General features: G+C 47.4%; 1 protein-coding gene across 2 annotated transcripts in view; it reads right to left on the bottom strand.

Annotated features, from left to right (window-relative positions):
• Positions 1 to 317: 317 nt before the first annotated feature.
• Positions 318 to 16,576, bottom strand: part of CREB3L1 (cAMP responsive element binding protein 3 like 1) — a 46,182-nt gene continuing 29,923 nt past the window's right edge. Inside the window, exons 4-12 of one of the 2 annotated variants that reach the window (XM_038139474.1) lie at positions 15,358 to 15,436; positions 14,285 to 14,442; positions 13,510 to 13,659; positions 12,687 to 12,745; positions 10,813 to 10,881; positions 8,440 to 8,539; positions 4,273 to 4,387; positions 3,587 to 3,830; positions 318 to 3,189 (exon numbers count right to left, since the gene is read on the bottom strand). In XM_038139474.1, the coding sequence (XP_037995402.1) occupies positions 3,153 to 3,189; positions 3,587 to 3,830; positions 4,273 to 4,387; positions 8,440 to 8,539; positions 10,813 to 10,881; positions 12,687 to 12,745; positions 13,510 to 13,659; positions 14,285 to 14,442; positions 15,358 to 15,436 (1,011 nt within the window). In that variant the 3' untranslated portion in view covers positions 318 to 3,152. Of the gene's footprint in view, positions 3,190 to 3,586; positions 3,831 to 4,266; positions 4,388 to 8,439; positions 8,540 to 10,812; positions 10,882 to 12,686; positions 12,746 to 13,509; positions 13,660 to 14,284; positions 14,443 to 15,357; positions 15,437 to 16,576 lie in introns of both variants that reach the window. The other variant, XM_038139473.1, reaches the window with a different exon arrangement.

Raw genomic sequence — 16,576 nt, forward strand, 5'->3', positions numbered from 1 at the left:
GAAGAGAGAGCTCCTGTCTCTCCCAGACGCTGTTCAATGCCAGCTCAGTCAAAACAGCGAGGCAACAGCTTTACTCCTCTCCACAAAGAAATTACAATCTGCAGAAAGAGACCTTTGTAAGCCCCAAGCCTTACATTCTGCTGTGGCAGTCCTGCTGTACCAGCCCAGCCAGAGGTGGGAGATAAAGACACCTTATAGCATCTTTGAAAGGCACTCCTGCTTAGGCTGCCTTCCAGACATGGAAGGCTGACTCCAACGAGTCGCTTCAATGGCCAAATTCTAATGAACCCACTTGAAGCTTGCTAGAAAATGAAAATTTGTTTTCTAGACCCTCAGTTACTTTGTGTTTCACACAAAATCAGGACAAAACCTATCAGTTTTTGCAGGTGTAAATGGACTGTCAGAGGTACAGGCTGACAGACAGCCAGGACCCAGGTCGTTTCCCATTTGAGTGCAGTTGCTCTGCTTTCACAGTTAATGAAAAGATTTAAGTACTTTTTCAGTCAGGATAGGACCACCATGCTATGAGCTATGTCTTTGTTGTACAGACCCCTGCACAGCCTCTTCATTGAAGTAGCTCTTTGCTCCTCATATACTTTCTTCCACGATCTTTCTCCTTCCAAGAAGATGATAGTGGTATTTTGACGGGGAAAAAGAAACTGAGGCAGAAGATTTTTGACTTGTTCAGAACTGCAGAAGAAATGACAATGACAGTGGTGCTGGAAATAAAACATGCAAATTTGTTTCTAGCCCCTGACATGGAGCATGAAGTCCCAGTATTGAACCAATTTTGCATATGGCCAGGGAACAGGAGAGGGAGCAGGAGGTAAGGAGCTGTGATGTGGGCTGGTGTGACTACCATGCTTCAATGAAAGCACCTGTCAACCCAGGGCTGATGCTGCATCTTTTTATTTTATTTTTATTTTGCTTCATAAAGCAAATGCAGAGCAAGTGATAGAAGGAGGAGAAAGGGTGGCTTGAAAACAAAACAAAACAAAAACCACAAAAAACTAAGAGGGAAGAAGCAGCTGCTGGAGTATAAGTGGAAAATGAGCTGCTACAAGAAAGAAGTTCATAGATGCCAAGCCCGCACTAATTCTTAATAAAATACAATACTGAAAATAGGATCTCAGAGTCTCCAAAATACAATATCTTAAGGGATCGGCAATAATACAAAATAAGTTTCATTATGTACAAACGAGTTCTGCTCTTGATCTCTGTACAACGGTGGGAGCGGGAGGCATGGGGACATGCTCAGTGGGAGTGTTGGGGTGGAGCAGGGTGTGCTTGGACCCGGCAGTGGTTCTTTGTGCTGGGGTGGAGGTGGAGAATGGGGAATGCAGTGGTATCTGGTGACCAGTGGGTCTTGTGGGGAGAGCAGAGCAATGCTGAAAGCCTTCCTCTTCATCGCCCCACTGGCCACGCATGCACAATTGCAGCCAGCTGTGTCCAAATTTTCCTAAATTACTTGGAGGGGCAAAACCAATTTTCAATAGGGAAAAAAGAAGGATGTGAGGGCTCTTCCCTCACCTCTCTCAGTCCTTGAGCAAGAGCCATCCCATCCTTCCTCTAAAGGGAGCCTTCTCCAATCCCAGCCTGGGGGGAAGAGGAGAGGCTGGGGCAGTGCAGAGTGAGTCGAGGGTGCTTGATGAGAAACAAGCAGAAGAGGAGCCTGCTGTGAGACCTGGCAGAGTGCACAGGGACTCCCATGTTACACAAAGGGCAACCTGCCACATCCCAGATCTCCGACACGCGTGTCCCACATTGTCCTTCCATCAAATGGCAGCTGAGGGAATGGAGTGAGGAGACACTTCTGCCTTTTTGCAGGACTTTTGCTGGAGAGGAAGAAGGGTCAGAAATGGGTGTCTGGGTGCTAAAGAGAATGGCATAGGCTTGAGATGATGTCACTTCAACACCAAACTTGGCAAGTCTGGCCTGAGAGGTGGTATGGCAAGAGTTTGCTATCTTTGCTGTCAGCATTTAGAAAGAAGAGGTCTAAAAATGTCTTTGGTGATCCTGGCTAATTCCAACATACCACCTCTTTCCTGACAGATGTACCTGTCTCCAGAAATGCCAGTATGTCCTCAGTGGCTTTCACAACACTATTGTGCACACAGAGGATGTGAGGGGAATGATGGCTAATCTGACAGCCCTCCAATTGGTTGTAGAGCTCTCCTTGGTGGTTCCTAGTAAGACCCCATTAGGCATGAAGCAGAATCAGGGATGGAGAGCTGGGATAGGGGTTGCGTTATGGGAATGTGTTTTTCTCACTCACTCTCAAAGGGGGAGGCTTGCAAAATGGAAAGTGAGAAGACCACTGACCTGGCTAGCACTGCACTGTAGGGCCCAAGCTGGGAACAGAAAGAAAAATACCACCCCTGCCAAAACAGGGGTGCTAAGGGTGGGGAGAAGTGGATTATGAGGGAAAATTGTTCTCTCTTTCAGAGTTCTGGTTACCCAGAAGCTGCTGGCTAATTTTTATGGTGATTTATCTGTCTGGGATCTCTCTCCCCTACTCCGTTTGTGTGCAGATCTTTGCAGATAGTTGGTGTTGAAGTTACGTAGGCATGTCCATCAAGAGAAAACTAGAGCAAGGAAGAACTAGGTTTTCTCTCAATGGAAGCAGAAATAGACTAACATATGGAGGGCAAGGAATGAGCTCAAACTCTCCAGAGCCATCTCTCCAGCACCAGCATCACCCACTCCTAAAACCCTCAGGCAGGACAGTAAATCCAGCACTTTCTCTCTCCTTCAGGTGCATCTGATGTAGCCAAGGGCTACACATGTGGGGACAGCCCCCTTGGTCTGGAGGCTTTGGGGAGTGAGCTGAATAGTTTGTGGGCTTCCCCTGATCTCCCTCCTCTCCAAGGTGAGCCCACATCCATAGGGTAGTGCTCATTTAAGCAGGAGGTAAGGCCAGAGAACAGGGAGTCTCAGGGCTTCTCCAGACACTTATTGCTGGTTCTGGCAGTCCTGTGACTCCCCTCAGAGAGATCAGCACTAATGGGGACAATGGGGAAGGGGAGGAGCTGAACCCAAGGCCAGTTTAGGAGTGTCTAACTGCAGTGTCCTCTCCTGCCAAGTCCCCTCAGTTGCTTGGTGAGGAGGGAATCCTGCAATCAGACAGATGAGGCCTTGAGGTCCAGCAGCTGCTACAAGAATTCAGTTGTCTCACTGGAGCTTGTCTCCCTGGGGAAAAGAAAAGACAAGGCATCAGTCAAGGTTCATTGTAGCCTCCTATGCAAATCCACCTCTCTGTGTGCCCAGCTAGTTTGCTCTGACCAAGATGAACTCCTTCCCCAGGGCACTAAATGGAACACAAACCTGGGACCACGTGAGTCATCCAGCCCTCCATATCTTTATGCAAGTGGGACACTGCTTTATGGATGAACTTTTGCTCTAGAAAATGAACTTGTTCTTATGCTCCCTGCCAGCACTGGCCTCCTCCACCATGGCTCTTAGCTGACTGCCTGTCCTGGGCAGCTCAGCTGTCCTTAGTTTGCATCAGAGGGGACGGGTGTGCCTGCTGCTTACCCCCAGACACCATGCTGTGCTTTGGGCTCAGAAGGTGGCCCCACCTGCTTACCTCTCACGGAATTGCTCTTTGAGGGGGCTGAGAGCTGGGTCACTTTGGTTCTGGTCAGGACCCCCCTGGGTTTTGCTCAGATATTTAGCTGTCTCATGTGTCCTGGCCAGATGAGGCCTTCCTTCTTCAGACTGCCTTTTTTTGGCCTCCCACCCCTCAGGATGGTCCATGGTTAGGAAGGAGCTGTAGCTCTCTTCTAAGGAGCCAGCACCCTCATCATAGAAAAGGAGGCTCCGTGACTGAACTGGAAAAAAGGAGAGGATTGGTTAACAATGAGGACAAGGTCTCTTGCAATGGTTGTGGTTTCGGCACATGCTCACCCAGCCTTGTCCATGTGGAACTGCGCAGGATACCTCCTCCCCCCAGCTCCATGAAGCAAATGGCCCCCTGGACACACAGCCTCTTCAGAAGACAACCAGTCTGCCCTAGGACTTGTCCCTCACATTCCTTCCTTTGACACTTGTCATGTTTTGGGACAATGGTTAGCATAGAATGACAACAGGCCCAACAAGGAGCTTTTATGGAGTTTGCACCACAGACAGATTAGGAGTCTTCCCTTGCCACAGTCCCAGCATATGGCGAAGGCACAGAGGCGAGGATGCTATGCCTGATCAGGGAGTGTCAAGAGAAGAGTTGGAAATGGTTTGACAAGTTGAAATGGAGGAACACATTAGACTCACTCTTACTAGTTGTGTAAATGTCTGGTGCTGGTGTTGCTTTCACTGTCTGTGATGCTGAAGAGAATTCAGGGAGACAGGGCATCAGGGATCCCAGGATCAGAACGAAGCAGAGTGCCAGCACCTAGAAAGGAGATTAGCACAGAGTCAGTGCCACTAGCCATGAAGAAACACTCCCCCCACAGCACAACAACATGAGGATGTGTAAGAAGATCTGGTCAGACTGACAACTGGGTACCTGTGGTCCCCCAGACAGGGAAGGGGCTTGCTGTGCTAATCTCTGTTGCAAATTCAAGAAGGGAAGTCAGAAACTTCCTTTTGTTGCTCTACTTGGAGTATTTCTGGTTCAATTGTGAGAACTTGCCTGTCCTATTGAGGAGAGATAGTGGAAGGCATAGCTGAGAAACAAGCTGAAAAAAGGGAGACTCAGCAGAAGGGACAAACTCTGCCTGGACCAGACGGAACCTGACCATTGGCTCAGCAGGAGCTGTTATGGGCTGTAAAGAAAACAAGCCCACTGGGAGAAATCTGTGAGGCACTACACACAGAGCAAAGTGAAACTACTATCCATGCAAGGAGAGAAATGACAGCAGAACTGCAGTTGCCTAATACCTGATAGTAAAGATGCAGAATTCTAGGAAAGGTCAAATTTATGCTTGCTGCGTACGTATGCAGGACCATGTGTCAGTGCCTTCTGCTATCAAGCAGACCGGTTAGAGCTACTAGGCAGTGATAACAGGAGAAAGGTACATGAAATCTCCCCTGAAATCCCTCTCAGGTAGGTCTGGAGCTATCTGGAAATTCTACCATAACAGTAAAGCTTCAGAGTGAAATGCCAATGCTGATCAAAAGGGACTCTATAGAGCTTAGGGAGCTGCCAGTACAGAGCAAGAAGGCACACATAGGAAATGGTACAGAGCCAAATTATTGAACACTCATGCACCATGCATGGTCTGTAAATACCTGCTGCCAGCTCAGTGCTCAAACTGAGCAGCCAAAGAGGCGATGCATCTGTTGGTGATTTCTACTACCTATGTATAAACTAGTGAATTTGATCTGGGTGGATGCCTGTGGAGACAGCCAGCAATTGCTTGACTGCTTTTCAGAAGTCACTTATTTTGGAATATCTGTGCCTAAGTAATGCACAGAAGCTGGTACATCAAGGTAATTTTGACCACCAGTGGATTCCAGGAGATGTGGAAGATGAAATAGTAACATGGGGATACTATGTTATACAAAGAGGGATTTTAATTGTCCAGACTCTTCCTTCATGGCTGGTTTTAGAGTAAGGACATTAAATGAAGGCAGCATAGATGCTGTCTAAGTGTGTCGTATCAGGCACATGAAGAATTTAGAATACTTATTCAACAAAAACAGAGGAAAAAAGAATTCTGAATGGATGTTGCTTGGAATTATCACAGCCAAACACACAACTTGGAGAAAAGGGAGCCAGCCCTGTAAAGTCTGTTCTTTCTTTCTAAAAAAAACCCAGGCTTTTTGGGCTGAGAAAGAGCAGTATACTTAACATCTTGCTTTAACATGGCTTTCAGCTGGGGTTTTGCAAAACAGTGCTGTTTTTACTGTTTTGTTTCAGGTTAACTCTGATGCTCTGATTCAGTTCTAGTTCAAACTCTACAACACTTCATAACAGTAACTCTTGGCTTGATATTGAGTAACATTTATGTCACAGCTTTTGACCATCTCATTATTTGACCTCTTAAAATTGAGGGAAATTAACCTAGAGAAGACTACTGCAAAATGATTTGGAAAGGTGGAGGCAAAATTAATAATAAAATAAAAGACATACTGAGAGTGTATTTATCAAAGGTTCACTGTCAAACTGTGAGGAAGTAGCAGATGGAGTAGCAGAGAGATCTGTTACAGATCTGGCAAGATTCAGTGTTTTTAAGCTTGACTTAAATGATGGACTGAAGCAAATCTGCAAATGGGAGAGACTACAAGCAGACTGGCTTTTGGTCAGTATTCAAATTTGGAATGATCTTGACCATGGGAAGAAATGGTCCAAGAGAACAGTGGGAAGATCTACACAGACAAATGTGGAGACCTGCTGAGAGCTCTGAGGTGGCAGGAGTGATTAACAGGGGAAATACATCAGTGGCTGTGTTTTTCAGCTGTCCTACAGAACAGGCTCTGGGAGTTTAACTGATACATAAGATGGTTCCAGGTCAGTGTCACTTCACAAATGGCAAATCTCAGCCCAAGCATTATGAACAGGCTTTCTGTCTGGATTTGTACTGGCCTTCAGGTGGAACACTATGCCCAGCTTTGGGCCCTATACTTCTAAGAAGATGCAGGGCCATTGGAGAAAATCTGGATGATAGCTCTGGGAACAAGCAGTGATTCAGTAACTCAGCCTTCGAGGGAAAACTGAAGAAATCATGGTGATTTAGCAGACCAGACTGAAGGGAGTTGCTCAAAACCAAGAGTTTTCAAGTATGTAAAATGCAGCTGCCCAAAGGGAGACTAAACAGATCTTGCTTACAATGGGCAGGAGAAGTTCTAATAGGCTTAAGCTGCTGCAAGGAAGATTGAGATGAGATAGCAAGAAAGCTTTATCTGGGAAAGATAACATAGCACTGGAATGGTTTGCCTGAGGAGGCTGAGGACTGCTCACCACTGGAGGCCTTCAAGAAGTGGCAGTACAAATATTCAGTAGCAGTGACACAGGGCTAAAGAAGAAGGGTAGCCTGCTCCACTCCCATGCTGCAAGACACAATGATTCTACATATCTGTCACGATAAGGAATGCTATATTTGAAAATGGAAAATGAGAACTCAGAGGCTTATGAAAGGAACTGGTCAAAGACAGAAAAGCGAATTACAAATTCTTGAAATGCTTCAAAGCTAGGAAGTCAGAGAGTGGGTGTGTGGGCTGGGATGCCTGCAACAAAGGGAACAGCAAGGAGATATAGGACATTGTTGGGAAGCTGAATTAGATATTATATCAGCCTTTAGCACAGGGGTTGTCTGCAAGGTACCTCTTCTAAAATTGTTTATTCCAGGTAGTAGCATTGAAGAATTGTTGGAGCTAGAGGTGCTCTGATGAGCTGCTACATTAAGGAGCAATGAGTCACTGGGCTCAGCTGGGTCACACCCAAAAATGTGGAAAGAACTTGGGAATGAAGACAGAGAGCAGGGAAAAAAAGAGACAGTCATTAAAATCTGGTCTGACATGGGGGCAGCAAAGAGTAGCAAAAGGTTGAGCAGATTTTGAAAGGAGAAAGTGCTTGAAATTACAGAGCAGGGGCTCTGGAACCAAGGAAACTCATTGAACCAGGACCAAAAATCCCTCAGGACACTGAGGGTGCTGAGAAAGTGGGGCAAGTACCTCACCATCTGTTTGCATTTTGTGACTGCTAACAGTACAGAAGTGATAACCAGATATAGATAACTAACTCTGACAAATTTGTCACGAGCAGCTACTATGACAATCCTGCAAAGACATCACAGGGGTGAGGACTATATTTTTACTATGGATCATACATTTCGCCCAGGAAAAAAAAAAAAAAGAAATTAAGAATAAGCAATTTGTTCTATTTATGGCTACACACTGGCATGCTCTAAAACTCCTCAATAAAGCCAATATTTATTAACCATGATCCTCCACTATGAGGCAAACAGGGATTACCAAAACAACAGACAACCCCAAATTATTATGGTGAGTCAAAAGGACAAAGAGAATTCCAGCTGAATTTAACAAAGCCAATGTGCAGGCATAGCAAGAACAGATGCCATTTCTTGCTGATAAACACAAGGTAATGCCCACTGGGATGAATACTTGGAGTGTTCATCTGCCCTGCTGAGTTAAACACTAAGCATTACCAGCTCAGCAAAAGAAAACTCTGCCCATTACAATGGAAGCTCATTGAAGATTTTTGCTGAATGGCTAATAGCTAATGAAAAGCAAACAAAGTGCTTTTTTGCCCAAAGAAGAAGGCAGTGAAAATGCAGGAATTATTCTAATGCTGTTGCATAAACAACTGATATATGTATGTATGTATGACACAGGGCCCAGCTCTGGTGACTATAACACAAAGAAAAGAGCAGATGTAACTGACAACAGAGCTGGACAGCAGGGAAGAGGGCAGAGACAGGCAATCAACAAAGCTGTCTGGAGAAACACGGCCAATAAGGAAGATGGAAATGAAGCTTATACCATTAGACAGGTCCCAGTCTGCGTGGAAGCCATTTTATAAGGTCTGGAGACTTTCCCAGCTACCAGAGCCTGAAGCTTCTGTAACTGCTGGAGCAGAGTCCTGTGACAGGAAACAATGCACATCAAAACTTAATAAGGAGGTAGAAGCCAGTAAGTGAGCCAAGAATACCACTACCCACTTCACATTGTACCTTGATTTTCTCTTCTTGCTGTATATTGCTTAAGTTCTCTGGCTTGGGAAACAAGAAACAAAAATGGGTCTTATCAGCGGATCCACCACCACCTTCACTGCACCTGCCCACTATTAAGAATGACTATTATTTAGGACTCCTGGGTGCCTGAAAGCCCAGCCAGTCAATTCCCAGAGCAGTGGAGAGCCAGCATACCATGATAACCAAGCTCTGGCATGGAGGCTGAACTTTGTAGACAGGTCAGACCTTTAGCACAGGCTTGCCTGCTCCCACTTCATTCAGAGACATGTACTCTGAAGCTCGACTTGTGCCCCAAACTGTGGTAGAGAGAGAAATCAGAAACAGTTGTGATCCCCTTGAACTCCTTCAGTCTTGGCAAATTCTGCAGAGGAATGTAGGCAAAGCCAAATCTTGAGTTCAGCAATTAATTAATTCTCTGACTGCCCTGGCTTGAACACATGCTAAGGTCTCTCTGCCCCATTTAACTGTTCATGGGCATCTGCACACATAATACAAAACAGTGGTAGGTGTTACCAAGATCTACTGAACCCTTCACTGAGCTGGTGAAGGAATCTGGGATGAGGGAGGCTACAGAGTGCACAGTTCCCAAGAGTTGCATATTATTGAAATGGAGACTATTGCTGACTTTCCCTCTGGGAGCACTGACTGTTTTACACAAATATGTTTGAGCTTTCATAAAATGCCAGGTCCTGGAACCAGGACATTGCAGGAGATTCCCGGCTTAATCCTTTTCCAAATCCTGTTTTGCTCCCTGTACATATGGAGGGAGAGAAGCACAGAGTGTCCCACAGGCAGTGCTCAAAAACCAAGCCCAATTAGAAAGAACACAATGTGTATTTTAGGGGGAAAAAATTAAAATCTCTTAGCTTTTACGCCAGCATCCTGATTTTTCAGGGTGGGGCTCACACTTTTACAGCAGCAGGGCTGCCCACATTCCCAGAGAGGCCAGGGGGCAAGATGTGTCCCATGCATGAGAGCAGCTAAGCAGCTGTAGACAGGAGCAACTGTGGCAGACAGGAGACCTCTGGCTCTCACACACCTCAGCCAGACCATGGCTGGCAAGCCCCATTCCCAGCACCAGTGTCAGGCCTGGAAGCCAAGGCCACTGCACTCGTGCTGTGGATGGGAGGAAGGTGTGCAGTGAAGCCTCTAGGAGTCCTTTATGAGCTGACGTGGCACCTGAGGAGTGGGTGAGGAACTGGCTCTCTGGCTGTGGTTCTCCCCTGCAATTTGAGCTGATAAAAATGAAGCTATAGAGACAAGCATCCCCTGCAGTTTACTCTGCCCTAGCTCACACCTGTTGTGCCCAGTAAGAGGGGGCAGAGCTGGGCTCTCATCTAGCTCCAGCTGCCCTTCCCCACTGCAGAGGGGAAGTGTTCATTATTTGCTTCCAAGGAAGCAAATTCCCCTGGTAATTGGTTGGCCAGCTCTGCATACGAGAAGCACAAGTGCTCACCAGAGCTTTGAGTGAGGAAACACAGAGCCTTGGGTGAGAGAACTTTTGGGGCTGTGGGAGCAAGCTTGCTCCTTTCAGGTGAGTAGTATGAGACAGAGATTCTTTGGTCTTGCTTTGCCCAAAAGAGGCTGAGAAATGGCTGGAATACCACATGCACAATGAATTGCCCTGGATTTGGTGGGAGTTGGGATCTCTACTTTTATTAGAAGAATGGGCCTTCCCTGTATTCACCAAGTCTGTTCAGCTTTCTCAAGAGAAACCTGAAACAGCCACAATATGCCCAGGGCCTTTTATTTCTCTGAAGAGCCCAAAAGCAGAAACAGTGGGTCTGAGAGGCTGCAGTGAGGGGCGTCCCTTAATGCATCTGCCCTGGAGACAGACAGAGCCATGGAGGGGAATGGAGAAGGCAGCATGAGCCCAAAGGATTGCAGGGAGAAGGACAAAGTGATATGGGAAACATGCCTTCCCTCCCTCCCCTTGCTGTGGAGTGTCCTGGCATCCCAACACAAACATTCCAGGCTCGCTAACCAAACCCAGCTGCCTCATTGCTGTCATGGGCTGAAAACCAGCACCTCGCCAAGCAGCACCCGTGCAGGAGCTGGAGGAGCCTGATTTTCTCTTCTTGTCCCCCCGCTCCAGTGCTCCTGATTTCCCTTCCTACCCACCCTGCCCTACCCAGAGAGGGCCAAGTCTAGCTCCTCTTACCTGTTTGCATTTTCTAAGGTCTCCACTTTTTTCCAGAGTTCATTGTTTTCTGTTGTGTATGTCTCTACCCTATGGGAATAAAACCCATAGCCAGTTAGTCACAAAGGTCAGAGAGATTAAGACAATGCAGTCCTTGCTTTTCATGGGGTATGGAGGCTCAGTGGCTTCATCTGTCACCTGCAGATATGGTCCTGAAATTAAATGTTACTTGGCCCACCTGACTGCAGCCAGCCCCAGTGGAGCAGGGATGAGACTGCAGGTGGACAGTTACATGTGACAGTTCCCAGTTCAGGGTCTTCTGAGGGCTGGGAGAGACAGGAGCACCTGGTTACAGGCAGGTCAAGTCAGGACAGACCCAAAGTTATGCAGACATTTCCAACACTTCCAAACCCCCCTAAGAAGCGTGAAAAAGGAGGAGGACAAAGTCAAACCCCTCCCTGAGAACCTGCCCTAGGCTCTGCGCCCTGGCTGTGAAATCCAGGCCGTTCTGTGCAAACGCTGGGCTAGCTCCGACTGCAGGCACTTGAGGGCAGCAGAGAACCTGCAGGCTCCTTCCCACGGCTTCCGACGGGAAAGCGCTTGGGCCGCAGCTGGGACAAGGGAAGGGGAGTGCCTCCAGGTCGGGAGAAAAGCAAGCCAGAGACACAGCCTGATCCTGCTGGAGGTTTGCAGCACAGCCTTTGAACCAGGCGTTCCGTGCAAAAACTGGGCTTCCAGCAAAAGTGTCAAACTGAATGGGGAAGGGCCCAAGTACAGGCTTTGACAAACCACTTTTTAGTAAGCCAAGCTGACCAAAGACATGTTCTACTAAAAGAAAAAAAATCACTGAATGCTGCTTTTGGTTCACATTTAAACCTGGCATTGTTTGAAAGCCATCTGTCATAGCAATGCTCTAGCGTAACAAACTGCTTAGTACATAGAGGCACCACAGCCACATCTGGGGAGGAGGCCCCAGCACCAAACGCCCTGGATCTGCCCTTTGAGTGAGGTCAGCCAGCTCCCCAGCCCTGGCGTGAAGGTCCCCATATGGGACACTAGCTGGAGGTGATGTGCTCTGGTGCCTGGACATACCCATGCACACTGAGGCGCCTTGAATCATCTGCTTTGATTGAGCATTTCTATGCAACTAGAGAGGATAAATAGCATCAGGGAGAAGAGTTAATTAAAGTTGGGTTCGGGGGTTGTTTTTTTCCATTTGCTGATCTCAGATGGTGTTAGTAACTGGGAAGAAGATGGTAATTATACGGAAACATGAATTTGTGCCTGGATTGCAGCATTCTTCTTTGCCTGGGAATGTGCATTAGAGGTTGCTAGTACTGGAGTTATTTTCCACTCAGTCAGTGTCATGTGACATCACCTTAGGCTTAGGCCTGTCATGCACAGGAGTAAAACAAGGTTGCAAGGAGAAAAGCAAAGCTAATGCAGAGAGTGGAAGTGGGAGAGAGTGGGGAACAACTGTAAGGCAAGGTTTTCTTGCTGTCAAGTGTTTGTGTGTCCACCTTCATGGGAAGAGAGGGGGAAAAAGCCATGATCAGTGCCCTCCGACAGCTTGCCACTTATGGGACAGACAAAATAGAAGCAACTTCTAGTGGGGAAGCCAAAATCCCACCTTGTTGGCAGCCAAAATGGCTTGTCTTTTGCAGGGGATCAGCCAAACGAAGCAGTTGGAAACACAAAATTTCTTGCCCAATCTTTATCCCGCGAGAGGATTTCTAGGAGGGGAGTAGAGGCAGGATCCCAAACCAAACTCCTGGGCAGCCAGCCTTGCAAGGAATTGTATTTTTTGAGCAATTCAGAGACAAAACACTAGAAAGGTGGCCTGTGCATGGTCAGGATTCCTTTTTTCAAAGTAGGACTGACAAGAAGAAACTTACTTTTTCTCTAGACATTCCACATACTCTTTCTTCTTCCTGCGGCTCTCCTGAGCAGAGATCTGTGAGGGGGGCAGAGGGGAGTCAGTATCATAAGCCTCTGGATATTTTTTTATGGCTCATGCATCTTGTCTGTCTCCTGCACACACAGCATCCTAAAGGCAAATGGGAGCTGCCTTCCAGTCTGATATTTCTGCTGATCTCTAGGCCAAATCTGGGGGGATTGATGCTGTAGGTATGAGGTATGCAGCCCTCCTTGGCTTGTAGCCTGCAACCATTCGTTGCATTATGCCCTTTGCTGCTGAGAGCATTCCACTCCACTGACTCACATTTGTATGTGCTGTGGCCATTTGGGCTGATTCTGCCCCAGGCCACTTCTGAGTCACTGGGTGATTAGTTCAGTCTCACCATTTCTCCCACAGGATGCTTTCTAATCCCAGTTTAAAGTATCACAGCCTCTGCCTGACTAGTGAACACTCTGCATCCCCTGTCCTTCACCATGCAATGGCTTTGGTTCCTCTGTCTTAGCAACAAGGCCTGACCTGACCAGTTTGTCTGATCTGTGGATCCTATCCCACACCACACACTCCGAGGAGCTGGGCTGGAAGCCACACTTCCCAGGTGTGGCTGTATGCAAAGCAGACAAGCAGAGATGCCCTTTGGCACCATTTTTGTGTGTTGGGAGGCTCATGCTAGTGTACCAAAGGCACAATCCCACCTTTTCTGAGCTGCAGTGGCACTGAGGAGGTGAGGGTAACTATAGCACTGGTCAGCTGAAGATGCTCTGGAATCATGGGAACTGAATGATTATAATTTTTGCAGTCACCTTGTTCTTGATTTTCCTCCTGACCCTCTTCAGTGCTTTCTCCTCTGCTTTGGTGAGGGGCAGCTTGGTAGGAATGGGGTAACCCTCTGCAATCAAGGTGCGCTTCTCCTCTTCAGTCAAGAGCAGTGGGCCAGAGGTTCCTTGTAACTTCTGTAACACAGAGAGAGCATTCATCAGTGTCAGCAAGGAGTTCCACCCCGGTGTTCCTCCTTAAAGCCTCACAGAGCAGCCAGAGGCTGTATACATCAGAACAGAATATACTGCTGCCCACTGACACCAAACAGGTGCAGGACAGTGCTCTTTCCTACTCTCAACCTGATCCTGGGGGTACAGCTCAGCAACTTCTTTCCTCTTTTACTTAGGAAGGCATCTGTTCCTTCACAAGTGAGCCTGGCTACACACTTGCACTGCAGGACCCTGCCAACAAACTTCTGGGCAGCAATTAAAATGGTCTGGTTATGGGAATTCTCAGTAATTCCTCTCTCTCATTAGCTTTCTCAGAAAGTCCTCTTAGTGCATAGGCCACTTCCCAAAGTATGGATGAAAGACAGCACCCACTAAAACAAGGGAGCTGCTGGTAGATATGCAAGATTCATTGTGCCTCTTCTCGCTCTTGTGAGCATTTATCCTTGTGCTAAGACATCACATTGCCTTGACAGAGCATTTCAGCTTGAAAACCTTAGCAAGGGCAGGAACCTCCACATAAGCCCTGGAAATCCTAGAAACCCCTCTGAGCAGCAAGGAGCCCTGTGTCCCAGCCCTGTTGCCTCCTTACATGTGGTGCTGTGAGGAGAGGTGAGGAGGAGATGGCAGTAGAAGAGCGAGCAGCAGGCCGGGCTGGGCTGGAGGGAGGCAGGGACCGAGGGCTCTGAGATCCGTCACTGTCACTGCCATGGCTGCTGGGTGGAGTTGGAGGCATCTGCACCAGGTCATCTACCGAGGAATAAGGAGATCAAGTCAATGGCTCTCATGTCAGCCTGTTGGTACAGGCATAGGGATATGCGCCCTGCCATAATACAGGGCTGAAAGGAGAGGATGATGAATTTCACAAGATAGGGTGAGAAAAAGGCTTGACTGAGTACTGCCCAAGACAGAAGTTAGACTGACCTCAAATGTGGTAAATTAGGAACTGCAGAGGAGCTGGCAGGGCTTTGCCAAGGAACTGAAGGTATTTACAAAGCAATAAGGTGCTCCAGTGTCAACCAAAAAGAAGTAAAAAAGCCTGTGATGTTTTGCTCCATAGCCTGTTCACAAGTACAGGAAGCTCTGTGAGAGCAAAGCTCTTCCAAAAGCACTGCAGGGCTCACACACTTGCCAACACACTTGATCCAACGGGGCTCTGGTCACTCAGTTGGTTTCCAAGCACTTGAAAACTGTCCCCACTTTGTACTGGAGAGCCCTAGGGGCCTTAATGGAGGTGGGAATATGCCTAAGGAATGTCTCTCTGCGGCAGTGGGAGTTCCCATAGTGCTTTCATTTGTGCATCGGCAGATTTTCAGATGCTTGGGTTTCTTTCAAATTAAACTGGATCCTGAATTTCCTGACTTTCAGATGGTTATTTTTGGATAGCTCTACAGTCTCTCTGAGGATTTTAAAGGCACTCTTGCATATTTCCAGCTCTGAAGTAGCCTGTTTAGCCTGGGAGTCCCTGTCTGAACAATTTTGTTTGTGGCTCCTGATGCAGACACTGATCTGAGTTAGAACAGTGCAGTGCCCACTCTTCTGTTGTTCTCTGCCCCAGTGCTACCTTATATGCACAGCTCTGCCTCTAGGTGTTTTCTTTCCACCCTGTATAATAACAATCTATAGTTGAATAATACAGTTGACCAGGAAATTCTATCTTCTTACCTGTAGGTACATTTAGAAACTGGTTCACCTCTTTGGGTTCAGCTTTGATCACAGGTGCTGGAGTCATTTCTATAGGAACCTGTGGAAGAGAAGCAGAAAGAGTTCTTGGCCACTGCCATGTCCCCTGCCCAGAAGGCTCCCACCAGTTCTGTCCATAGCCACTGCTCCCCTGCTGCTGTCCTGCCCCATCTCACAGCTCTGCCCCAAAGGAGCCTCTCACTACGGAGGAAACCAAAAGTTCAAACATAAGTCCCTGAAGTCTCAGTTGCTGGGCACACAGAGTGCAAACACATTTACAGAGGAAGTGGCACTGGAAGATGGATGTGCTGCCAAGCAATGCACTGAGCTGAGTATCTCCAAAAGGGAGATGATTTTATTCTTGGCAATTCTTCCTTTGATAGACCCAGACACTGTAATTTAAACCAACCCCTGTGTTACCATGGGAAGTCCCTCTTTGATCTGCCTTCATTATAAATGGGAGTACAGAGGTTGTACAGAAACAGAACAACTATGCTGTCCTGTTCATGTGACTCTCACCAGGGCCACTGGGCAACTGTTTCCAGTTGGAGGGGACTGAGAGCTGAATAAAGAGTAGATTTATTCCCATCTGTGTTATGCTGCCCCTGAGCCTCCTGGCTTGCCAGCCCCCAGCCCACCATAGGGTGGAGTTTTTACACTAAACAGACACATTGCAAACTCCTCCAGACTGTAAACACAGCTGAGAGAGCACCATGGTATGGCTGCTGAGCATACACAGCAGAGATTGGAGGGCACAGCAAGTTCAAGCTGTGTAAATAATAGAGGAAGTTTGTGCACAGTTTTGGCTGGAAGAACCCATTTGTTTTGGATGGTTGTTTAAATGGGAAGATGTTCAACATGAGTGAAAAAAGGAAGTGAACCCCAGAGATGCTCTACTGTTATCTACTGAGCTGCTACAAGATAGGCAAGGTCTGTGTGAGACTGGTCAGACCTTCTCATCCAACACAGCTGGACTCAAGGCCAGCTGAACTAAGCCCTCAACTTACACCCACATACCAGTGGCATAAGTGAACCTCCTTCAGACAAACAGACTTCTTAAGAACCTAGATATGACCAAAAGAGTTGGCCCCTTGTTACACAGACATAATAAATCCTGCTGCTTCATAGGAAAAAGCAAGCAGGACCTGGAGTGGGACCAACATTTCCAGTGAGCAGCTACAAAGAGTGAGAGGTCAGGTGA

The sequence above is a fragment of the Motacilla alba genome, chromosome 5 (assembly GCF_015832195.1).
Source record: "Motacilla alba alba isolate MOTALB_02 chromosome 5, Motacilla_alba_V1.0_pri, whole genome shotgun sequence".
Classification (NCBI taxonomy): domain Eukaryota; kingdom Metazoa; phylum Chordata; class Aves; order Passeriformes; family Motacillidae; genus Motacilla; species Motacilla alba.